The sequence below is a fragment of the Sycon ciliatum genome, chromosome 1, assembly GCF_964019385.1.
Source record: "Sycon ciliatum chromosome 1, ocSycCili1.1, whole genome shotgun sequence".
NCBI classification, from domain to species: Eukaryota; Metazoa; Porifera; class Calcarea; order Leucosolenida; family Sycettidae; genus Sycon; species Sycon ciliatum.
Genome location: NC_088643.1, coordinates 20910107 through 20935512, shown reverse-complemented (window position 1 = coordinate 20935512; position 25406 = coordinate 20910107). Strand labels below are relative to the sequence as shown.

At 49.0% G+C, this 25406-nt stretch overlaps 1 protein-coding gene and 1 non-coding gene across 6 annotated transcripts in view; both read right to left on the bottom strand.

Annotated features, from left to right (window-relative positions):
• Positions 1–535: 535 nt before the first annotated feature.
• LOC135817568 (apical junction molecule-like) overlaps positions 536–25406 on the bottom strand; it is a 46786-nt gene continuing 21915 nt past the window's right edge. For 3 of the 5 annotated variants that reach the window (XM_065330807.1, XM_065330799.1, XM_065330792.1), the window contains 20 exons: positions 24827–24928; positions 23822–23882; positions 23008–23189; positions 17464–19047; positions 16725–17050; positions 14891–16191; positions 14280–14366; positions 13723–13802; positions 12885–12947; positions 12400–12456; positions 11540–11623; positions 10735–10851; positions 10150–10302; positions 9434–9490; positions 8891–8953; positions 7599–7733; positions 7157–7300; positions 6530–6590; positions 6178–6251; positions 537–2289 (listed from right to left, as the gene is read on the bottom strand). In XM_065330807.1, coding sequence (XP_065186879.1) covers positions 2233–2289; positions 6178–6251; positions 6530–6590; positions 7157–7300; positions 7599–7733; positions 8891–8953; positions 9434–9490; positions 10150–10302; positions 10735–10851; positions 11540–11623; positions 12400–12456; positions 12885–12947; positions 13723–13802; positions 14280–14366; positions 14891–16191; positions 16725–17050; positions 17464–19047; positions 23008–23189; positions 23822–23882; positions 24827–24928 — 4788 coding nt within the window. In that variant the 3' untranslated portion in view covers positions 537–2232. Of the gene's footprint in view, positions 2290–6177; positions 6252–6529; positions 6591–7156; positions 7301–7598; positions 7734–8890; positions 8954–9433; positions 9491–10149; positions 10303–10734; positions 10852–11539; positions 11624–12399; positions 12457–12884; positions 12948–13722; positions 13803–14279; positions 14367–14890; positions 16192–16724; positions 17051–17463; positions 19048–23007; positions 23190–23821; positions 23883–24826; positions 24929–25406 lie in introns of all 5 variants that reach the window. The other 2 variants (XM_065330784.1, XM_065330814.1) reach the window with 2 other exon arrangements.
• On the bottom strand, positions 21311–21382 carry Trnap-agg (transfer RNA proline (anticodon AGG)). The gene has a single exon. It is a non-coding gene; the product is annotated as a tRNA-Pro (tRNA).

Genomic DNA, 25406 nt, shown 5'->3' with positions numbered 1-25406 from the left:
TCGGCCTTAAAGCTGCCCAAAGCATCAGCACTCTTACTCGCAGTGGATGGTAGCCTCTCCTACTCCTAGAGAAAGATATCCTATACAGTGTAGATCTACCCAGAGTCCATGGTAGCTTGGGATTCTTGAACGCGGACCTGCGATAAGACATACCCCCCCCCCCCCCCCACGGGCAGCAAGAAAGTGTACTTAGTATCCAACGGGCAGCAAGAAAGTGTACTTAGTATCCAACGGGCAGCAAGAAAGTGTACTTAGTATCCAACGGGCAGCAAGAAAGTGTACTTAGTATCCAACGGGCAGCAGGAAAGTGTACTTAGTATCCAAGGTTCTTCTTATCCCAACTTCAGTAACATAACCCCAACACGCTTCAGTAACATAACCCGACACACTTCAGTAACATAACCCGACACGCTTCAGTAACATAACCCGACACACTTCAGCATGGATCACTACATCCGTGCTCGGGACAATGACGGTATTAAGCCATCTCTTATCGTTGCCATCGCGAGAATAAAGAACTCAAACAAAGCAAGAGTAGGTCTTATCAGTGTACGCACTAAGCGAGTCCCACTGTATTCCAAGAATCCAGTACTACATGGATGGCCATGGCTACAGCACTCAACAGTAGAGATCAGAAGTCACCCATCAAGTTTGGTGGAAAATACTCGGTTTTTGTTTAAAAGTTGCATCGTAGTAGTCATGATGTCGTCCGTAGACAACAAACGCAACACACGGATAAGCAGAATAGCAGCACACAGCCAGAGGACAGGCAGTGGAAACAGAACGTACGCGCATCCAGACAGGACCATGGATTAGCTGACAAGCAGACGAAGATCAAGGTGCAGGACAGCAAACGGAGCGCATCACCATGATCACGCACATGCATTTTTTAAAAGAAAACGAATGCTTCTACAGTAGTGAAAGAAAAGGACAAAAGGACGACATCACGCCAATGCACTTTGTCAATCAATGACTCAATGAAGAATACCCACCAATGGGAGAGATATGACTGGATTTCCGAACTCCTCAACGTAGGTACAGTCAACTTCGCCAATAACGACATTCGGCGGGGCATCAGAAAAGTGTCCTTATTCGCGAAGTGTCCTTATAACCGAAGTCCCATTTGAATGTATGTGAACCCATATTTTGTATAGTATGACATGCATATCAAAATCAAGCTCTTTTCTTGCTCTATGTCAATATGTGTACTTTATTTTCATATTGCAGTTGAAAGGAACTAAAAATTCAATATGCAAGGGAAATCAATTGAAAAATATGCCTTTTTGAGCCATCTATACAGGGCCAGAGACATGTACATGTATGATGATTACTGTACAATCATGTACAACTACATGTACATTGTATACATATACATGTAGGTGTGCTGGTAAATCCAACAATTTTGAAGCCAACATAAAAAAGGAAGAAAAGCCCCCCGGCCCCCTTGGCTGCATTTTCTTGCATGTGTGCCTTTATAATAATATCCATCACCGCCACCGGTGCACCATAGGTTCTGGTACTTCTGCATGACAGGTACATGTACTTGACTGACAGGTACTTGAAATACATGTAGCTGTCAAAAGCCCAGAAAGTCGTTATTCAAGCAGTGAATATGACCTCGGGGCACTAAAAGCATGTCGCTATACGCGAATTGTCGTTATTCAGATAGTCGTTATATCCGAAGTAAAATGTATACAGTTAGATGGGACTTTGCTCTGGGCATGGAAATTCGGTCGTTATTCGCGAATTGTCGTTATATCCGCAGTCGTTATTAGCGAAGTTGACTGTACATGGATTTCACACAAGGGCTATCAAAGAGTACAGCGGTGCGACTTACTATACATGTTAGAACGAGACAAGGAGCATACATGCATAGAGAGTCCGGCCAAGTCAACAGAACACATCTCCAGAAAGCCGCTGACGTCTTGCATGGACATGCAACGGACAATGAGCCTAAACAGGAGAACTGCTACGCATACATGCATAGAGAGTCCGGCCAAGTCAACAGAACACATCTCCAGAAAGCCGCTGACGTCTTGCATGGACATGCAACGGACAATGAGCCTAAACAGGAGAACTGCTATGCATTCATGCATAGAGAGTCCGGCCAAGTCAACAGAACACATCTCCAGAAAGCCGCTGAAGCATAACATGGACATGCAACGGACGATGAGCGTAAACAGGAGAACTGCTACGCGACTGCATATCGGTCTTCATCCCACCAGCAGCTGTCTACCTGTGTTGGATTTTCTGTGCTTGAATGTGCTTCTGGAGATGCATCAGCACTTCCTACACATAGAGTAAAAGTAAACACATAAGCGCACGCAGAGTGAAACAAAGCATTTCCATTGCAATTCAAAGTACGCGCGTGTGTGTGTGTGTGTGTGTGTGTGTGTGTGTGTGTGTGTGTGTGTGTGTGTGTGTCACGGCGGCTACGGTGGTGGAGTAGCTTCCCATCTGGCTCGAAGAAGACCTTTGCGCCTACACCAGGGATAGGCTGCACGTGCTGGCGCCAACAATGCATCACTGCCCACATGAAGATGTTGAATAGGACAGGGGCCATGCAACATCCCTGCCGCAAGCCATTCGTCACAGGGATGGGGTCAGCTTCAACATTCGACAGACGGAGAGTTGCGGTCATGCCGTCATGGAATGCACGGATAACAGCGATCAGCTTCTCGGGGACGCCAGCTTTTCGCAGTACTAACCACAGACACTCTCGCGGAACTGAGTCATAGGCTTTCTTCAGGTCAATGAAGATGAAGAAACACTTCTGCTCATGCTCGTAGCTCTTTTCGATTAGTTGCCTTGCCGCAAAGATCATGTCAGCACACCCACGTCCTGTGCGGAAGCCGCACTGAGAGTCTGGTAGCACATCGTCTAGTTTATCAGCAAGTCGGCTCTGGATGACGCGAGCAACCACTTTACCAATAACGTCGAGGAGAGCTATGCCTCGCCAGTTGTCACATTCTGCAAGGTTACCTTTCTTGGGGATAGGCACCAGCTGCGCGTTGACCCAGTCGCCAGGAACACTGCCACTGTCCCAGACTGAATGGAGAAGCTCCAGTAGGTGGTCAGTAAACAGATCTGGACAGGCTTTGAGCATCTCCGGCAGGATTCCTGACTGACCTGCAGCTTTGCCACTTCGACATTGCGTGATTGCCTGCTGTAACTCCAACAGATCAGGCGGCGCAACCAAACTATCCAGACACGGCATTTGTGGAACACAGTCAAGAATACTGGAATTGAACGTACTTTGCACATTCAGAACACCAGAGAAATGACGGCCCCAACGTTTGCCCTGGTCTTCGGCAGATGCACATGGATTTCCATTCTCGTCGTTGATCGCAGCAGTTGTGATGCGGGTCGGGCCTTGTTCGACTGTTTGTAGTGCACGAACACATTTCCACACAGTTCGTCCTGAGAATCTTTGTGCATTGGCGAGCTCTGCCTTGGATGATATCCAGTCACGTTTAGCCTTCCGCACTCCGGCACGCGCTTGACTGCGAGCCTGTTTGAAAGCAGTGTGATCCCTAGGACGTTGATGTTGAAGCCAGAGCGTGATAGATCCCTGGAGCTGACAGAGTGTCAGTTTGCTGATGATTCCGCTCTTGTGGCCGCGACACGCCAGGCCGCAGTTTCAGCCTTGGAGGTATTTGTGGATGTATGCAGCGATTTTGGCCTCACCGTCAGTGCCACCAAAACCAAGTTCATGGTCTCTGGCCCCAACATCTCTAACGACGATCTAGAGCCGCTCGCGATTCGAACTATGGAGATTGCCCATGTGTCGTCTTTTCGTTACCTTGGATCCAACATACACAGCAACGGCCGATGTCATGATGATGTCACATCCCGGATTGCACAAGCTGCCAAAGCGTTTGGCGCTCTGAAGAAATCGATATTCCACGATGTAACACTGACAATATCCATCAAACGGTCAGTGTACAATGCTTGTGTGCTGTCGACTCTGCTCTATGGGTCCGAATGCTGGGTACCGCTACAGGCTGATGTTCATGCGTTGTCTGTCTTTCATCTCCGTTGTGTCCGCACCATTCTGGGCATCAGTCGTCAAGATGTATGGAATGACAGGATAACTAATGTTGAAGTTCTGGAGCGCTGGGGAGATACCTTGGACATGGAGTGTCGTCTCAGCAGACGTCGCCTTGAGTGGCTTGGTCATGTGGCAAGGATGGAGGATGAGCGCATCCCGAAGGCTCTACTGTTCGGTTCGTTTCCAAACAAGAGACCTGCCCATGGTCCGCGGAAAAGGTGGCGAGACTGTGTTCGGAGTGACGTCAAACCACTTGACGACTGGTATGAAGTGGCCACCTCTTCTCGCTCCAAATGGCGCCAGGCTTACCGTTGTCTGCCAGACAAGCAGAACAGACCTCGACCATCACCGGTTGTGTGCCAAACTTGTCACCGCTCCTTCAGTCGTGTAAGTGACAGGAAGCGACACAAGTGTACAGCTACGCGTGCCCTACCCGTAAGCCAACAGCCAGGAAGCTGTCACTGCGATCAGTGCGACAGATGGTTCCGGAGCAAGGGTGGATTTGCCCGACACAAGTGCTCGCCACCATCATCACCAGCAGAGGCATCTTCTGACACACTTGAGTCACCGGTTACAAACAATATGTCCTGCGAACGCTGCAGTTTCCACTGCGCCCGCTGCAACCGCTGTGTGCTATCGCGCCAAGGCATGAAACGTCACAAGTGCAGCCGTGGCTCGGCCAGAGCAACCAACACAGACCGTAGCTCCTTCTGTATCGTTTGCAATTGCGGTCGGCGTTTCAGTAGACCACAGGACCTATCCCGTCATCGCCCCTACTGTTCCGAACCTGCTCAACCCCCCATGGGGTCCGCATAGCCAGAATATGGCAGCGCGTCCAAGGTCCAAGGTCCAAGGTCCAAGGTGTGTGTGTGTGTGTGTGTGTGTGTGTGTGTGTGTGCTGTATGGGTAAAGTAACCAAAGTCACCAGACTTTGGCGGGTACAGTTTGGATGCGCTATTATAGGCTCTAAATCCTTAGTGTGCACTGAATTGTAACTATTAGATACGCCTTGATTGGTTGAAAACACGTTGTTTGGTTGACAGCATGTTATAAGGCAGAGGACGCACTGTGTTCGAAAACAGTGCTCCTTACTACACTCTCCATGGTTGGCAGAGCCCCGGTCTTGCGACCATTTGAACAGCATGGGGGCTAGCCCCGGTTCTGACCCTGATTACACAATGGAATTGTTTGAGTCTTCTTGTTTTTGTTTTGTACTGTCAGTTGTGTGTTCCTTGCTTGTTCTTGGATGTCAGTCCTGCGTAAATCCTCTTGATCCCTTTGTTTTTATAACTTGTTAACCGTTCAGCGTCGGGTCTTTATTGTTTCTGTTTTGTTTGTTCTTCTTTCTTTTCTTTGTCTTCATTTCTCCAACTTCTGCCCATGGCGTCCTTCCCTCAGCTCGTCAGCTGACAACAGTCACTGTCATCACCATCACACTGTTGTGAGAAGGTGCTCTCTGCAGACAAGGTTGGTGATGTCCCATGGCCACGTCGGGAGGTTGGTGATGTTCCGAACAAAACATAACAGAAACAATAAAGATTGCGCTGAGCAGTCTGAGAATTTCCAGATTGCGCTGCGCATTCTGGGAGTTTTTAGATTGCGCAGCACAATGAGGCTGAGGATTCCCAACAATTCATGCAGGATTGTACAATCTCTTCGTCCCATGTAGATGGCTCAAGAAATGATCGAAGAAGTCAATGCCAGCATGACGACAAAAGCCGTCTCGGCCATTTCGGTCTACTTGCTCAGAACCAGTTCAAATATTTATCACAAACTGCCACAATCCTGTCTGCCATTTTCAAGGAGTTTCACGCCATTCCATGACCGGGAAGGTGTGGAAATCCCTCATTCAAATATGCGCACGCGGATTTAGAGGACATTTTCCGTGACTCAACTTTCGCGCTTCGTAACACATCGGAGTGCTTCGGGACTTGTTGCAATGGACAGGTGAGAGATTCCTCTTCGACCCACATATTTTAGTCTTTGAGAATAACCCAGAAATTGACTGAGTTACGATCCATTGAAAAACAAGAAAAGGTTTGGATCCCAGGGGATCAAAAGATGTACAGCTGGTCCATAAAGGGTAAAAACAAAAAGAGCTAAATACAAGTAAAATGTGGACTTACTTTCTTAGCCATACCAGCCAGGTTTTCATTGCAGTTCTCCCAGCGACATGTCGTCGGGTCATTGCTGTGCTTGCCTACAGGATAGTGTATTAGACGATAGAAGAGTGGCACACAGCGAAAAGCATCAGATTCATGCATAAGAACACAGGATGTAGGGCAGTGTGCGCAGAGAAAATCATGCCTGAGAGTCGGGCCTGCGACTGCCCCTATAGCTACATGTATGCCGATTGCTAAAAGGAGGATTTCAACATCTGATCACCATCAGCAGCAGCAGCAGCAGCAGCAGCAGCAGCAGCAACAACGGCAGTACACTAGCCAATAGGAGAGACACAATACGTGAAAATACACTTACGCATATGCTGGACGAAAGTCATGCGGTCGCCCAATGCCCACTTGAAATCGCAGTCACGCCACTACACAGGAGCACACACATGCACACGCACACACACACACGCACGCACGCACGCACGCACGTACACACACACAACAAAAAAATGAAGTCAGAACAAGACCTCGAGAAGAGACATTTGCTAACAGAAGCAAGTTCTATGCAACACATTGCCGGAAACATCAGGAGGAACATAGATGCAGGTTGATTGTCATAGACATCAACATGTCTTGGCACCATTGCCACTGTACATTACTTCTGCTCCACCATGCAATAATGCTAGGAATCGGGAAACACATCACAGATGAGGTTGAGTGTTCTGCTTGGCACATGGGATAGGCTTCTGCTGCCCCTTGCACCGCGGTCATCCACGCGACCAGTACAGTACAATGCATATCAGTGTAGGGTTGTGACACATACAGCACATACATGTACAGCAAGTAGTGCGGATATTTTCTTGCAACCCAACAGAATTTCTCCTCTCCTTTTACAAGGTGAACATCTCTGCCCAATGGGCATAGGGCACTGGTGGAGCAGTGGAACACACTAGCTGCTGTACCTAACCACTCTACATCACTCCACACACTGTACCTTGCAGACGAAGAACTGATTGAGCTTGATCAGCAGCGTATGGATGGTGCCATCACGACATCCCACGATCATGGCGTTCGACACAAGGCAGAGCGAGAAGGTCCGGTTGTACAGACCGCCATACGCCTGCATCTTTTCACACGACTGTACAGTAACACGAACAATGACACAGAAGAGTGGGTGAAGAGGGTGTTCATTAGTCATTAGTCACCTGCAGCTAGATATGATTGTGTATGTAACCCGGCACTAGACACAAGCCGCAGCACTGTTCAGTATCGTTCACTCGTGCTGGGTTCTAGCATGTCGATGCAGCAGTACCGGCCACACAAAACGTCATGCGCGACGAAACACTAGAGTGTGCAAGACTAGCAGAAGCAACAGCAAGCCGAGCTCCTTAGCACAATACGGACGTCCATGCCATCGTTCATGCTAGCTCACTCACCTGTCCATTGAAACAGCGAATGAAGCCCTCGGACTCTAGGCACCCTGAAAAGACGATGGACTTGCCACGCGACCTGACTGCCACGAGACTACTGACCGGCTGTGGATGCTCCATGGACCTCAGCTGTATGCCAGTCTGACAGAGAAGAGACAGAGAGAGAGAGAGAGAGAGAGAGAGAGAGAGACACACACACACGCACGCACACACGCACGCACGCACGCACGCACGCACACACACACACACACACCATGTACACAGGAATTAAACAAACATTTCAGAGACAGCAGCTTTAATATAGCAACAAGGAGGACACATCTCGCTGTAAGCATTTCCTATATTAATTATGTCGACATGCATGAGCAAAATGTGAACACAAAAATTAGTCCGAAATACATGCAGCAACAAACAGCTAAAGATTCGAAACCAAGGCGCCATGCACGAAAAGGAAGAAATGGCCAAAGCACAGCAACCGAGTATCTCCGAAACCCTTCAGAGTTGCGACTTCTCGTTTTCATAGCAGTTTTGCGCTTCACACCAAGACAAATGCCTTTACTGGGGTCAAACAACTCAGAATTTCTGATGGAACAGAGGCAACGTAGCTAAAGTGGAGACAATCCTGTTGTTGTAGCTTCTATTCCGTGACTTTGGCGTTGATTCAAATTCACAGTTCAAACTATCCTGCACATTCCATGATTGGTGGATGTAGCGAGCGCATGATCCATACAATGTGGTGCTTATGGGCTCAGCACATGTTTGCCTGTTCTGTGCAAGGGTAGCTTGGTGTACATGTGTGTCTTTTCATTCGATTCTCTGCCATAACTCTGGTTCTATCCGACTCGTTTTGCCAGTCTTGGGCTTGTTGGACAGCTCTTGCAGGAGATTCCAATGAAGTCCAACTCAACAAGCGAGTGGTTTTTCGTTTCTACATGCACAGATACAATAGGCATGGTGCTTCCATGAAGGGCTTTCGCACCCCACACCGGAGCTCACGCTTTTACGTTAACTTGACACTTGACTGACTCACGACTGCCATCCAGAGCGCACGACAAGTCCATCGAACCTTCGACTCGGCAAATCTGCAACACTTTTCGTATAAATCATCGCCGAAGTCGTTAACCCTATTATTATTATTTCTCATAATGGTGTTTCCGTGGAACCCGATAGGGTACCCCGTGTTACCTGTAGAAAATTGTCCAAGCACGATACCCAAAGAAGAAGCTACTAGTACCCGCCACAACCCAATCCATACGCTGCACACAGGCAGACACAAGCGCAGCCAGTCAGGGTCTCACCTTGAGGTCGTGCACGCGAATGTAGTGATCATTACCCCCGCTGTACAGCTCGTTGCCAACAGCCTGTGCAGAGACAAACGAGACAAATCCAGGCTAAATTAGCTCAAAAAGTCAAAATCACGTATCATCCTGGCTGAATTAGCTGAAAATCGCATGCCGTTCTGGTGCACCGCTACCGAGAAATAAATACTATATGTAAAGATCTTACGGGGTGACAAACACAGAAAATGAAACATTTTCATTGCAACACAAAATTTTATATGAATAAGAATGCACGCACACACGAAAAGGCCTCTCCATTTTGGCTCAACGTCAAAGAACTGGTCGTCTATAGTACGACAGTCAGACACTACCCACTCAAACACACCAGAAAGTTAGAAACAATTATGTTTCAGGAGTATGGTATTGCAAGTATTAGTTGGTATCTCACCCACATCAAAAAAGAAACAAAAATGGGAATGTACATGATGATCAGTGCAAGGTATACGTTATATGCCTTGCAGGCAGACAGTTAAGCATAATACACAGCATGTTTGTAATCACCTGCAAGCACAGCACAACCTGTGACACATTGGTCATCGTCATCCTGGCCTTGTTCAGCTGTACACACACACACACACACACACACACACACACACACACACGCACGCACACACACGCACACACACACACACACACACACACACACGCACACACACACACACACACACCAACACACACACATACACACACACATACACACACACACACACACACACACACACACACACACACACACACACACACACCACATAGCAGTTGATGAAACGCACGCACACAAATGAGACGAGAAAAGACGGTGACAAACACACAAGCACACAGATGGGCAGTGGTAAAAAAGAAAAGAAAGAAGGAAAGGAAACATGGTCAAAGCTCTGCCACTAACCAACCACCTGTACATGTAGTTTTCTACAATGGCTACAGCACTGTCAGCAGGAGAATTATTGAATTCAAAGACTACTTGCTTCAGTTAGAATTGTCCTGCTTCCAACTAGGCTGGTCTTGTTCGCATTGAGATAGAGTAGGACAGTTTATGTGCAAAGCACAACAGTATGTTTCGTTGTCGTTGCTGCTGCTGCTGCTGCTGTTGCTGCTGCTGTTGCTGTCGTTGTTGTTGTTGTTGTTGTTGTCGTCGTCGTCGTCGTTGCTGTGGTTGTGGTTTTTCCTAAACCATTTGGGGTGCCGGTTCAAATTCGAACCATGCCTGTACGCACACCTACCTGGCGCACATTCCACACCGAGACGACCTGGTTGAAACAGCCGGAGACAAGGCAAGGCTCTCCGTCGACCTCGGCCATGCACATGGCACTGATTTTGGACGATGGGTGGATGACGTGCTCACAGAGGTCAGAGCTGTTCTGTACCAGCGAGTCCTGAACGAAACAAAATGCAAAACAACAGGCGGTCACACAAAAAGGGAAGGGACAGATGGATGCGAGTTAAGAGTAGCTGCCCACCACTGCAACTAGATAATATACAGTCAGAAAGAGCAACAATTAGACACAAATCCGACAGAGTACCGAGATATTCAACGACCTGACACCTAGCTCCAACACATCTCCGAAGTCCTAAACAACATCCTTCCAAACCAAAGATGCTGTTTTTAATGCACCGATGAAGTTACAGCTGAGATCGGGCACACAATATGCAACAGCACGATGTTGGTAATGGGTGATAGCCGGAGAGAAAAACACCAAAATAGGCAGGGTGAAGGGCAGACAGACGCAACAAAAGGAAGATGGAATCACAGGATGAACGAACACTCGAGCGCAGGCATGGTAAACATAGTAAAGCCGTGCACTCACGTCGCAACGCAGGCTGTTGACTTTGCCGTCGACGCGGCCAGCATAGAGCACTCCATTTCCCATCACCATGCATAGGACTCTGCAGTCCAGCTTGTATTGAGCTAGACATTCTGCCGTCTGCACATAGCACACGGAACAGGACAAGATGGAACACGTACGGTACATGTACGTTGTACAACACACATCCAGTTCAAGAAATTACTACACCACAAAGACTTGAAGAGTCCATGAACAGGCTGAAGGTACATTGATGTTGTGTGCACTTAGAAATACTGCATTCCTTAAATTAATATTCCTGCCACATGCATGGTCCATTACATCATACTCCTGCCATGTGCATCATCCATTTCATCATATTCCTGGCACATGCATGATTCATTACATCATACAGGATCCTGCCACGTCACATGTATGATCCATTACATGATACTACTGCCACATACATGATCGATGACGTCATACTCCTGCCACATGCATTACAGCATACTTTGTTTACGTGAAGGCCCATGATCAGTGGAAAGGGGTGTGCTGTAGTTCAAAGGAGCACTGGCCACATGCCACTCAACAGACGTCTAGGAGATTACTCGCAGTGTGTGACCTCATTCAAGATATTACTATAATCATTATTCAACGCTTGCAGCACGTCTCATAAGCTGATCAGTGGAAAGGATACAGCCTTGCACATGCACAGTCAACACACGCACACGAACACACACACGCACAAACACGTGCACAAACGCACACGCACACATTCAAGATTGACTATGTGGAACAGACACAGTCCATCACTACCATGACTACTTACCCCGGCATTGTAGAGACGCAGACTGGAATCATTGCACGCCGTCATCAGATAGACGCGCTTGGGCTCCTTGGACACCTCAAACACCTGGAGGAAAGAGAACCGACACAGTACCAGCATTCATCTGACCATCTCACACCACAGCTCCACCTGAAATCACGTCTCAATGGCGCCAGTTCATCGCACTGTAATCGCGGGAGGGTACCCGTTCTCATGCGCACAGAATGTATCCATTCGGAAAGGGTGCTCCAGTCCATGTATCTGTATCTGCAGGTATTCGTACAATCTCATGACACCAGCAGACCAGACAAACAATGGAAGCTGCGCTCAATGGTACAGATAATAAATAGTTCCCCCCGGAAACAAAGACTTCATGACTTTCTTATGCGCAGTCTAAGGCGTCACTGTGCTTGAGAAATTTGGTTCAGTGGAACCTCAAGAATCAAAGTGCAGACGCAGCTCTTAAAGCGGTGGAATTGAGTAGATCAGACCCACCACCGCTAAGGTAGTCAAAGAGAACAACAAAAACCACTGGCTGCATCCATGCTGCCCGTGTGCTGGGCCGGGTATAATATGGTGTACATCATAACAAACATGTTGGCATGGTCGGTAGCTTACTAATGATTTTAAAGTAGTACCCTACTGCATGCATGAGCAGTCAATGATGATCGGAGTCTGTTACATTTTAAACACTGCATCAGCACCATTCGCTTATTTTTAACTTGCAAATAAACATCATTCACTATTAACATGCAGACTGCTTCGGATGCTGCGACCAAAAGGTGTGAACTAACGATACAGCAATCCCTCTTTTAACACATTCACACACGTCGCTACTTGAACCGAGTGAATCATCAGCGTACCTCCATACACGTAATGCCCTTGCGATGACCTTCGAAACTTCTCACACGCTTCCCACTCTACACAGCAAGGAGAGAAGGAAGAGGAAATAGGAAGACACGTCCTCGAAGTATAGCGTACGGACAAATGGTACTCTACATGCCAAATACAACCTCTCTCTTACTGATTAGACATGAGCTGGGGCTGGCAAGCGACCTACGTTTCTTGGCCACTCATGCGATAAGCCATGTGACAGCAAACCCGTTACACGCACACGCACGCACACAAACACACACACACACACAAATACACACGCACACATGACACACACGTGACACACGTGACACACACACACAAACACACACACACACACACACACACACACACACACACACACACACACACACATGAAGAGGTCTGGACCCTGGTTACGCTAGACACACTGCATAGCGTCTTGAAATGTTAGCATAGTGTCGGGAATAAAACTACAGTGACTGACAATACGTACAGCCTGCTCGAATGCATAGCACATCTTGTCTTCCGAAGCCGTGAACATCAGCCCGCCGTAGTACTGAACAGAACGAGATCAAAATAGAGCACAACAGATATACCATGCTAACTGTGCGCCCCATGATGAGACCAGTACACTTACTCCTCATTAATTATTCAGTTTGTCCTAGGTGTGTGTGTGTGTGTGTGTGTGTGTGTGTGTGTGTGTGTGTGTGTGTGTGTGTGCGTGTGCGTGTGCATGTGTGTGTTGGTTCCAGGGTTCATATACTTTCTATTTGAAGTATACATACCTGTTAACCATGGACTGCTTCTGGCTAGATTAACTCTTGCGTAATCAATGGTGCTAGTGAAGCTTTTATCAGATCCACTCTGATTTAGCCACTCACACTAGTAGCAAGTATTACCTTCACTGGGGGCAGGGGTAACTGCAGTTGGATCCCAGGACGGATACCCTGATGCCGTCAATCCTTTTTCTGCACCTTGTCCTCACCCATTTACTGAGGTGTGGTGAGCCCATAAGTGGGATCATTTTCAAGTCCACCCAGAGTTTTGGGAAATTCAGGGGGTGTCGGCCGTTGGGCGGTTCAATAACCAATTGAGTCATCTTTCCAAGATTCCTTTTGAGTCTCTCTCCCCTCTCCCGGGGAGACTCACATGACCAGTTTTGGCAGTGAGCAACAAGTACAGTACAGTGTGTGTGTGTGTGTGTGTGTGTGTGTGCGTGCGTGCGTGCGTGTGTGTGTAAATTGCTAGCACCTCCCCCCCCCCCCCCACACACACACACACTTGCAAAACACACCACCCAGCTGAAAAATGATCATCATCTACAAGCTCACCTTGATGCACGAGACAGGTTGCTTATGCGCATTAATCTTGCCAATCTTGAACTGTAGGACACCGGTGCTTTTGGTTTGACCTATTATAACACACACCCGTAGAACATCAGCAACTACATCGATGACAACAAAACCATCAGTCAAGCAACAGCAGCAGCAGCACCACCACCACCAACAACAACAGGAACAACAACAGCAACAGCAACAGCAGCAACAACAGCAGCAGCAACAGCAGCAGCAACAGCAGCAGCAGCAGCAGCAGCAATAATGCCGCTGACAATGACGGCAACAGCAGCAGTAGCAGCAGCAGAAACAACAGCAGCAGCAGCTGCAGCAGCAGCGGCAGCAGCAGCAGCCGCAACAGCAGCAGCAGCAGCAGCAATGATGCCGCTGACAATGGCGGCAACAGGAGCAGCAGCAGAAACAACAGCAATGACTATGGCACTGTCAACAAAAATAATGGCATGGTTTCCGCATACAGGAAATGAGGGAAGTCCCCAGTAAAGCAGAATAGCCATTTCTATTAACCCGACATAGCGGTCTCACAAAGCACTGACCTTGTGTTGTGTGGCCATTGCCCGCTGCTGCTGGTGCCTGTACCTGCTGAGCTGTTGCTTGATCGGTTCTAGCTACCGGTAAACTTGCTGGACATGACACACACAAGAACGAATGAGGAAAACAAAGCTGATTACGGACCCACCAGCTACAATCCAAGAAAAATACAGTCATTATCTCACGACAAGCAGCAACATGGCTCTGCAAAAACGAGGACAGTTCACACACCTGCAGGCGCACGCGCGCGCACATACATGCACACACACACACACACACACACGCACGCCCACACACACATGCACACACACACACACACACACACACACACACACACACACACACACACACACACACACACACACACACACACACACACACACACACACACACACACACATGCACACACACATGCACACACACATGCACGCACATGAGCACGCACGCACGCCCACACGCCCACATACACTCCCCCCCCCCCCCCCACACACACACTCACTGTCTAATCAATAATCATACACAGAGCAACAAACAAGCACCAGTTCAGCACGGTGATAAGCCTCGCAACGTAATCCTGACACAACGGCGGCGACGTCGACAACAGGAGTGCACTCACCCTGTGCTTGCCCTTCTGGCAGAGCCGAGTCATTATTCTGGCCAGCAGTGGCATCAACAGACGATTGCAGGCTGAGAGTAGTGGGCAAGGGAGGAGATGGAGGCGGGGGTCTCAGACCGACACCACCAGGCCGCTGGACGGCAGGAGCAGCTGCACTAGGCGTAGAGGGAGAACTGGCATGAGATCCACATGCTGAACCAGCAGTGCTAGCCGACGCCGTTGAAGTTACCGATTGGGTGGTAGAAGATGATTGTCTGGCTGCAGGAGGCACCGTTGGTGTTGACCTCATCAGCGTTTCCAAGAGCTGCTCAACGTTAACTCGAGCGCCACCAGGACTAGCACTGGAACCAGTTGAAGGTGGTATGGCAGTTGGAGGTGCTACGACAGGTGGTGGTGCTAGCTGTTGTGGCTGCGGGGTCCGTCTCAGAACAGAAGCCGGGGGTGCCGAGGCAGGGGCAGTCGACAGAGTTTTAGCATGTGAGGGACTCTGGACTGTTCCGTTTGTCGCTGGAGTCACATTGGCGACCCCGGCGCGACCAGGAACCGGCGAGAGTGCAGACACGGGTGGAACAGGCGCTGCTGGAGAGCCTGCATGTCGATTCGGCTGGCCGGGAACGGACGGAGAGCGTGCAGCACCGTGACTGCCGCCGTTGTTCGAGTGCGGTGAAGACACGGCAGTGGACACGTGGGATTGTTGGCTAGGTTTGGCGTGGCTGCCGGTTTGTACAGCATTCGCTGACCTCAGCTGTTGCTGCTGGTGCTCCTGGTAGAGCTGTGCCTGGCCGGCAGGCTGTGCCACACGTACTACTGGATTCTGTGTGCGAGTTGGCGACATGTGCGGTGAGTGTGCAGGTGAGGAGCGGACAGAGTTGTTCGCTGAATGTCCACTGCGCTGTGACAATGACAGGCTTTCTGGAGGTGGTCTATGCTGCTCAGGGGTGGCAGCAGCAGCAGCAGCAACAGCAGTAGTAGAAGCAGCTGCCGCACTGTTGGCAGGAGCAGCTTGGGAAGCTGGTTTGGCTGAGGCGATGGAGGGCGTGTTTTTCAAAGACGCCGCCATTTTCAAACGGGGATCTCTTGGAACCGCATCGCCACTGGCAGCAACTCCCTGCCGCCCAGAGGCATCCGGTGCATGAGCTTCGCTTCTTACCGGCTCATTTGCAGACGATTTTGATGATGCTGTCATCGTACTGGGAAGGGAGTCGCTACGCTGAGAGGTGCGACTGGCTGCATGCTGATTCGGAGAGGATGTCAGTGAAAGGGAATCAGTGCTCGATGGTGAACAGGGTGCTGAAGAAGACCTGAGCATCACAGCAAAAAAAGAAAAGAAGAGGAGGAGAGATAAGCAGTAATTAGGTCACTCGCTAAGAAACCGGCGAGCTGGTAGCCGTGAAAAGGCTAACATAACCAATACCAAATTCACTGGCAAACGCATATGCAATATGCCTTTTAGTTACGGTAACCCATACCACACACTCACACCAGCACTCCCCCCCCCCCCCCTCTCCCCATACCACACTTATCTATACCCACAGGGCACAGCATAGTAGAGAGCAACAACAAATACAGACGAGAACGAACAGAATAGCTCATCAACCAGCTGAAGACCAAGTGTAAGGCCAAGTGTACAGACCATAATTAGACAGTCAAATGATCCGACCGAATCACAGATAGTGTTGCACACAAAAGCAAGTCTTTGCAAGTCAAATGTAACTAGTAGACCCATGATGGGTTGGTGCCCGAGGTGACGAGGTGACTGATCAGTCATCGGCCTTGGTCACACATGACAGACAGTACTGTGACTACATGTGCTGGACAACCAGGCCATACTCACCGCTGCTCCTTGTCCCGCGACTGCTGCTCCTGCACCACCTGGACAATAGACTTCAGTTTGCTGACTTTGCTGAGCAGCTGCGAGGCGTTCGTTACGGCCGGCAGCGGACTGTGGTAGGGCGTAAAGCCGTGGTGAGACGTGCTGGCGGTGTTCGCAACGCTCGCACTGGACTGCGGCGTGCGCGCAGCGGTGTCCGGCGTCTTGGTGGCCTGCAGTGCTTCCGGCACTTGGCCAGCTTGCCTATCTGCAGGGGCTGCGGGACTTTGCTGAGCTACTGCTGCCAGTGCTTTGTTGACCACCCTTTCCAGGACAGAGTACTGAGATGGCTGTACACGGCCGACAAAAGGCACAAAGGAGAAACAAACCACAATCCTTTAACAGAAAAGCACAGTAGAGGCCTACCATATTTTTTTACTGGGCCCTTAGCCACACTTCTAACTGGGAGCAATCAGTCAGAAATCTTCCCTGTGGCTCAAACCTAGAACACGGACTTCACTACAAGCAATTAAAAACTTGGTTCGCAGTGCTGTGTGCGAACCAAGTCCAATTGGTCAATGCTGTATTTTAATGGACAGGGCAGAAAACAACACAACTGGAAGACAACAGAGAATGTGTCTATGCCACTCAGGACTACAACCTGGCTAAACAAGGCATGGCTTGAGCAAGAAGCAGATAAGCAGTTAACGCCACAGTGCAAGCAGACAGCCTACTGTACGGCAATCACGAAAAGACCACTCACCGGAACATGATTGCGCTGCGCCTGTGCTTGGTTACGTTCTTTCTCTTTCAGAGTGGCTTCTCTGTGCTCCCTCTCACAGTGTGCACTAGATTCTTGCTCATGATGATGGTGATGATCTGGGTCCCTTCCTTCCTGTCGTTGACGAGATTCCACGCCGTCTCTCCTCGATTCATCACGGCGCCGATCTTCTCTTGGGTGATCCCGTCTCTCTTTCTCACTCCGCTCGCGCTCGTGTCGCTCCTTCTCTCTTCGGGCCTTGTCTTGACGCTCCTGCTCCTCTTTCCGCTCCTTGTCTCTGCGTTCCCGGTCCCGTCTATCCTCTTCTTTCCGCTCTCGCTCTTTTCGTTCTCGGTCACGACGTTCTTGTTCTCTCCGCTCCTTGTCCCTTCGTTCCTGCTCACGGCGCTCTTTCTCACGTCGCTCTCGATCGCGTCGCTCCTGGTCGCGTCGCTCCTGGTCGCGTTTCTCCTGTTCACGCTTCTCCTGCTCGCGCCGCTCCTGCTCGCGTTTCTCCTGCTCGCGTTTCTCCTGCTCGCGTTTCTCCAGTTCACGGCGCTCCTGCTCGCGCTTCTCCTGCTCGCGCTTCTCCTGCTCGCGCTTCTCCTGCTCGCCCTTCTCCTGCTCGCGCTTCTCCTGCTCGCGCTTCTCCTGCTCGCGCTTCTCCTGCTCGCGCTTCTCCTGTTCGCGCTTCTCCTGTTCGCGCTTCTCCTGTTCGCGCTTCTCCTGTTCGCGCTTCTCCTGTTCGCGCTTCTCCTGTTCGCGCTTCTCCTGTTCGCGCTTCTCCTGTTCGCGCTTCTCCTGTTCGCGCTTCTCCTGTTCGCGCTTCTCCTGTTCGCGCTTCTCCTGTTCGCGCTTCCCCAGTTCACGGCGCTCCAGCTCGCGTTTCTCCTGTTCGCGCTTCTCCTGATCGCGCTGTTCACGCTCGCGCTGTTCACGCTCGCGCTGTTCACGCTCGCGCTGTTCACGCTCGCGCTGTTCACGCTCATGCCTCTCTTGTTCATTGCGTTCCCGTTCCCTTTGCTGTTGATCACGTTGCTCCTGCCCACGTCGTTCTTCTTCTTCTTGGTGCTCCTGCTCCCTTTGCTCAAGCTCAGGAGTTTCTATCTCGGCATCGATGATCACTTGACTGCTTGGTACCTGCTGTGATCCATTTCCTTGTTGCTGCACTGGAGCTGTTGGGCTCACTGCCTGCTGTTGCTGTTGCTGCCACTCCAGTCGCTCTCTTATCCGCTGTTGGCGGAAAAATTCCCTCTGCTGTTCCTGGTTGAACCCGCTGTTCTGCTCCACAGGACCCGTATGAGCAGGAGCAGATGCACTCTCTGAAGTCCCAGGACGGGCAGCAAGAGAACTTGGCACGCCGAGGCCAGGGTCGGCTCCAGCAGCAGGACCGGCAGCACTGAGAATACCTCTCGTGCCCCTCCTGTGACCGCTGCCAATGTGGACGATGGGGGCAATTTCCGCTGATGCTGCACCAATGGCCACCACCTCGGTGTTCTCCGTGGGTGGCACCGAGTTTGGAGTTGCACTAATCTCATCCATGGGCTCCGACTTGATTCTCCCTGCTGATGTAGGTTCTCCAGGCATCTAACAACAAGGGAAAAAAGGAACGAGAAAACATGTCTAAGTAGCCGAAATGATGATAGCTAACAAGCTTTGTTAGTTAGACATAGCAACTTGTGTTGGGATTACACCATTCATCCAAAGCCCTTCTTCAGACCATTCACTCAAGCTGCTCAAATGACCGCTGCTAATTTTAGCCTGGTCTTCCACCACACAGCTGATTGAAGTGGTTTTTTTCTGGCCAGTGACTCTCTATTTTTGATTTTTTTCTTCTTTTTTTTTTTGACACACACTCCACTCCATGCCAGATACTGCAGCATGCACTGGTTCTGGACTCTGGAGTGTTCAGAGTTTAAAAGTACCGATCCAGAACTAGTACACACCAATCAAACACACTGGTCTAAACGATTGTGTTCCGGGTCGGACAAATCAAACACACCCAAAACACCTTTTGCCACATTTTACTCTATAATGTAGTGAGGAGTGTGCGCGGATAGCATCTTAGTATTTCTACATTTCTTGCATGTTGGGACACTCTGTGAACACTGGGATTGGTAAAAACTGGTATGGCTATAGCCGTTCTCGCAATACCAGCGGCGCCGAGCCTACTGCATGGTTGTCTGTCACGGCAAAATTCTTTGGATTGCATCACAGTTGATGCAGATAAGCGGCGGGGAAGTGGTGTAGCACGAACAGCTGCGCTGCAGTTATGCAGCAGGAGATCTGCTCGAATCCTGCATGTATGCATTACATCACTAAAACGATGTAATCAAGGAATTTTGCCATCACAGCAACCAATTCGAGCTGCACACTCTGGGTTTTAGGATTCTTGCTGACACTAAAGCGCAATGCACAATATCACTCCTGCAACGTGATCGAAAGTTTTTTCTGCAAAATGCTGCATCGCAGGTTGTTGCAGCTCGCATCGCGAGAAGTTGAACCCAGCGCAACTTCTGCGACGAGCAATGCACATCACCTTCTACACGGCAGACCCACGTGGCAGCTCGAGTACGGTTGTGGACTGTGCGTGCCCTGCAGGATTTCGTTGCGATGTACCATGCATCGAAGACTCTTCGCGCGATACGAAAAAAAGACTTTCTTTTCACATCGCGCAAAGAGTCTGCGATGCACAATACACGGCGCATAGCGACGAAATCTTGCAAGGCACACACAATCCAAGACCACATGCGCAAGCCTGACCACTTGTATTAAGTGTGCCTGCCGTGTAAAAAGTGATGCGCGTCACTTGTCCCAGAAGTTGAACTTGGCTCAACACCCGGTCCCCGCAATGCGATCTGCATACGATGGAGCCGTGGCAACCTGCGATGCAAAATTTGCAGAACACTTCGCGAAACGTGTACGCAAACTCGAAAGTGGATTTTATGATGCTAAACTCCCGAGGTTTGTATTGAGCTTTCTAGTTTGCCTTTGGTGGAGTTATATAATTATCTTTTCAATTCATCAGTACTCCAAAAACCATGTGGCCACATTGGCATTGTTTCTCTGGTCAAGTTCTGGCATGGCTGTTCTTCAGCACACACAACCACGACCGTCGCTGCGTACGGAGATATAAACAATACTAACATTAGCACATGCATGATGTAGTTCAAAACTCGACTGCATTAGGACGCGAGTCCGCGAGAAATCTAAAAAGCTTATCTTTGCAGGCAGACCAATTTATCGCAGGGATTTAGTCCAATATCGCTTCGCATTTTTCTGCCCGTAAAATGATACTATCGCAGGTGTTGGAAATAGTTCGAAATGTAAAACAAACTGACAGCATTTACAGAATTCACTAAAATTATTCAGTTCTAGGCTCGCGCTCGGCGAACGTTGAAGAAATACAATGTAATCGCTGCCCAGGTCAAACAACCACACGGTCAACAGCTGTGTCCATGACGCACAACCCTACAGTCTACGCTTGAGCAGGGAGTAGTAAAATACTTCCCTGACTCAAGGCATATTGACAAGAGCTAACAAAAGGGGACAGAGTATTTCTGAACAGGAGATATCGACAACAGTGATTTCCAGCGGACTAGCACGGCAATCTCAAACAAACAAGAACCTTCAACAACAAATAAAACAACTGAAATATCTATGCATGCATGTGGTGAATGTTGAGAACGAAAAGACAAAGGAAAAACAAAACAAGTCAACGCTGATCGATATCGATGAAGCCAAGAGTACATGAAAACCTTTCATGTACTCTTGATGAAGCTTCTTATTCGAAGGTCGACGTTCGCATCACAATCGGATCCAGAGTACAGTGAAGAAAAGAAGAAAAATTGGGTCTGTCCGGGATTTGAACCCGGGACCTCTCGCACCCTAAGCGAGAATCATACCCCTAGACCAACAGACCAGTCCACGACAGTTCGATCCATAAGAATGTATTTGACGAACACAGAAGAGAAGAACTTCGAACCAAACGACAAACACTGATCAGAAGCAAAACTGTAGGTATTCCAGCTGGGCTGCAACTACAAAAGAAATTCATACAATGTACCAGCAATGGCCATCGATCATGGTCAGTGATCAAGTAGGATTGAACAGCAACAAAAGTCTATAAACTACGAGAAAGAGAGCGAGGAAGAACAGTGACTAAAAAGTACATGTTGTCGTGACTCGCGACATTATTTCATCCCGAACCAACGTACAAGAAAGACAATAAATTTCAACAACGTTTCTTCATGGAAAGTTTGCTTCTTTCTCAAACAAGATCAATTGAACGGAAAAAAGGCAGCTGCGCAGTCTCTGTCCTTCCAAATTTGGAACTGGCCAACAACTACACCAACAATCGAAACAATCAGTCAAAGCCAACACAGCTCCTACCTGTCACAGCCAACACAGCTCCTACCTGTCACAGCCAACAACAAGATGCAGTCATCCTGCAAACAGCAGTTGCAACTATTGGCGGCGACACCATTACCCAGCCCGCGCGGCTCATGTTTGATGCTGGGTCGTCAAGGTCTTTCATTACACACGACGCACAACAGGCACTTCAACTTGCTGCCAATGGTTCAGACACCATCGCCATGGCTGGATTTGGCGACAGTACACGCAAGGTTGTCTGTCTCCCGCAATGTTCCGACGTTGATATCATTCTTACAGATATGAGCTTCCTATACATGGCACGGTAACTGGAGTTAGCAAACCGCCAGTGTGTTTGCCCAAATGTGTTCTTTTCCTCTAGCATACGCGCGTTCCAAATTCCTGCGAGTCAGTGTGACGACTGCACGGAGCAAGCATACACCTGCTGTTGCTTCCGCCTTGCTCTTCTGCTGTATTGTGTTGTGCTGATGATTAGACCTGCTTGCACTGCCTTGGCTAATTTCCGCTCACCACCCACCCCATTGCAACTTTGTTCATCATTCTATCCTCAGTCATCCCGAAAGAGCGAATAGCAGGGGTCGCAGGCCAGGCCAGTATTAAGCCAAGTGTGCCTACACTGGCTAAATACTGAATCCTTACTACAGTATAATAATTTTATCACTCCCTTAGTATTGACTAACATAGATTTTTTGCTATACCTATAAACCAGTCAAAATAATATTCCTGCACATTTCACTCCTTAGGGCTATATTGACTGCTTATATTTGACTCCTTTTTAGAGATTGAACACAGGCTTTGGCTAGTCGTGATAAATCTAATATTGACTTCGTACTTGGTCAGAAATAAAAACCTCGAAAAAGACCTCGGCTTCGCCTCGGTCTTTTACTCCGCTTTCATTTCCTATATTAACCTTGTACTCAGTCAATATTAGATACATACTCGTGTATACTGTATAGCCACATCGGAATTCTCGCTGAGCAATTGTTGCCTCTCCCGTAGCTTTAGAATTGGTCATACCAACGCATATTGGTGCTCGCAATGCAAGCGTTGACATTGGCCATAATAGTGCATATTGCCTGTGGCAATTGATGAAACGTGTAATAGCTCTCAAATAGGTCGCCTTAATGTGTGCTTGTTAACAGTAATTTGTCTTACTGGGCTCGATGCCCTTGACGACACTGTCTCCGGAGTGGGCTGCTGCCGTTGCTCTGCTGTGGGCATTGCTGTTGCTGTGGTTGGATTGCCACTTGATGTGCTCACAACAGCAGCAGCAGGGCGATCACCGACAGAGGCTGGTGACACAGGCCTTGACAGACTGGACGCAGCTGGGTGATTAGCTGCAGAAGCAGAACACAGTTAGTACAGTGCTGCTCGATGAAATCCAGTTGCGTCACTCAAGTACGCACCGGGCATTGCGCATCCCTAGACCTGCGAACACTGGGCTGCGAGATGGTGCAAGGCGCAAACTTGAGTGCCACGCCTGGACTTTATTGAGCAGCACTGTAGCAGATACTATACTACAGTAAAACTTGTGTTTGCCGGACACTGTACAAAGCGGAATCCTGTATTGACCGGACACATTTTCATGCACCAAAGAGCTGTGGACCGAACGTGCATCCCTGGATCAAGGTGGAATCCTGTCACATTAGGACAGATTCCGCTGCACCAAGGGCGTCCGTCCGGTTAGAGCAGGTTTACTGTATTCGAGTCAAGAGACTAAGAAGTTAATTAAACTACACTAGTATGTTGTCAAAGAAAGGATACAGTGTTCTACTTTTTCTCTCCCAAGCAGTATAGAAAGGAGACGCGGAAATCAAAGCTCATGATATGCATGCACACTCGCACAGACACATGCATGCGCGCACGCACAAACGAATGCACAAACGCATGCACATACGTGTACGCAAACGTGCGTGCACACACATACACACACATACACACACACAGCAGTACTGGAAAAACAGCATACCAATGGTGCTAGATAAGACAGCATGCCTCTTCTCATTCAGATCCCGCAGAGCCATGTCAATCTACAGGAAAAAAACACACACACGCACACACACACACACACACGCACACACACACACACACACACACACACACACACACACACACACGTACACACTACTACTACTACTACTACTACTACTACTACTACTACTACTATGTACAGCTGCCCTATCGGGCCACGCCGCTCCCAGGAACGGGAGACAACGACAAGAAGAGAGAAGAGAAGAGAGAGAAATCGCAAAGTCAACAATATTTGGCATGGCGTTGCAAGTCCTGTGGCCTTGAGAACCGTCTTTCGCAATGCTCGCATTCATGACGGCAGTTGTTCCTGGCTGCACGTGACATCCGTTTCGCACGGTCACAGTGATGACGGCTCAAACCAGAACGAGAGCGGAAAGAGCGGAGACACACGTACACACGTACACACACACACACACACACACACACATCCACATGCATGCACACATGCAGAGAATAGCAGCACATATCGCAAGCACCCAATCACAACAAACGAATGTAAGTAATGTACCAGTACACTTCATATCAGCCTGTATTGTACACATGAAACTGCAAACTCGTCTTGCACACATGATGTTAAAGCGATGTACATATGATTATCTCAGGCTGCCCACCACCCTACTGTGTGTCAGAGGGGCATGCTGAACTAAAACACGAGTATACATTACAAATGGGTAGACGCTGAAGTCGCAGTACGAAAGACATGACTCTCGTCCACCGTCGATACACAGCGAAGACTACTCGAAAAAAGATAAAGAATAAAGAAAGAATCATCCAGTGATAGAAGAGTATTGAACAAAAAGAAACAAAACGAGCCCCGTGTCCTCTCCCGGGTCTATACAATTACACCTCCCCGCTGCGCGCACACACACACACACACACACACACACACACACGCGCACACACACACACACGCGCACGCACGGGATTACTCATTTCCCCGTACCTTTCCAAACTCTCCCCTGCATGCCATCAGCTGCCGATTAAGGCGGTCCATTTCTGTCATAAGGCGGACCTCCTCTATCGCAACTATACGCCGCTTGTGCACCTGCAACCACACACACACATGAATACACACACACACACACACACACACACACACACATGACATAATAAACCCATCCTGGTTGCTGGTAAATATTTACCGGAAGTCAAACAAGGCTGTATGGGACACTTGGCAACAAACATTGACATACATGTACATGTACTTATGTTAATTAACACGATGTCACAAGGTAACACAGTGAGGTGTCAGCTTTCCCCGAGAAAACCAAACATGTTGCATGGAGAGAGAGAGAGAGAGAGAGAGAGAGAGAGAGAGAGAGAGAGAGAGAGAGAGAGAGAGAGAGAGAGAGAGAGAGAGAGAGAGAGAGAGAGAAGAGAGAGAGAGAGAGAGAGAGAGAGAGAGAGATAGATAGAGAGAGAGAGAGGGAGGGAGGGAGGGAGGGAGGGAGGGAAAGAGAGATAGAGATGAGAGAGAGAGAGAGAGAGAGAGAGAGAGAGAGAGGGAGGGAGGGAGGGAGGGA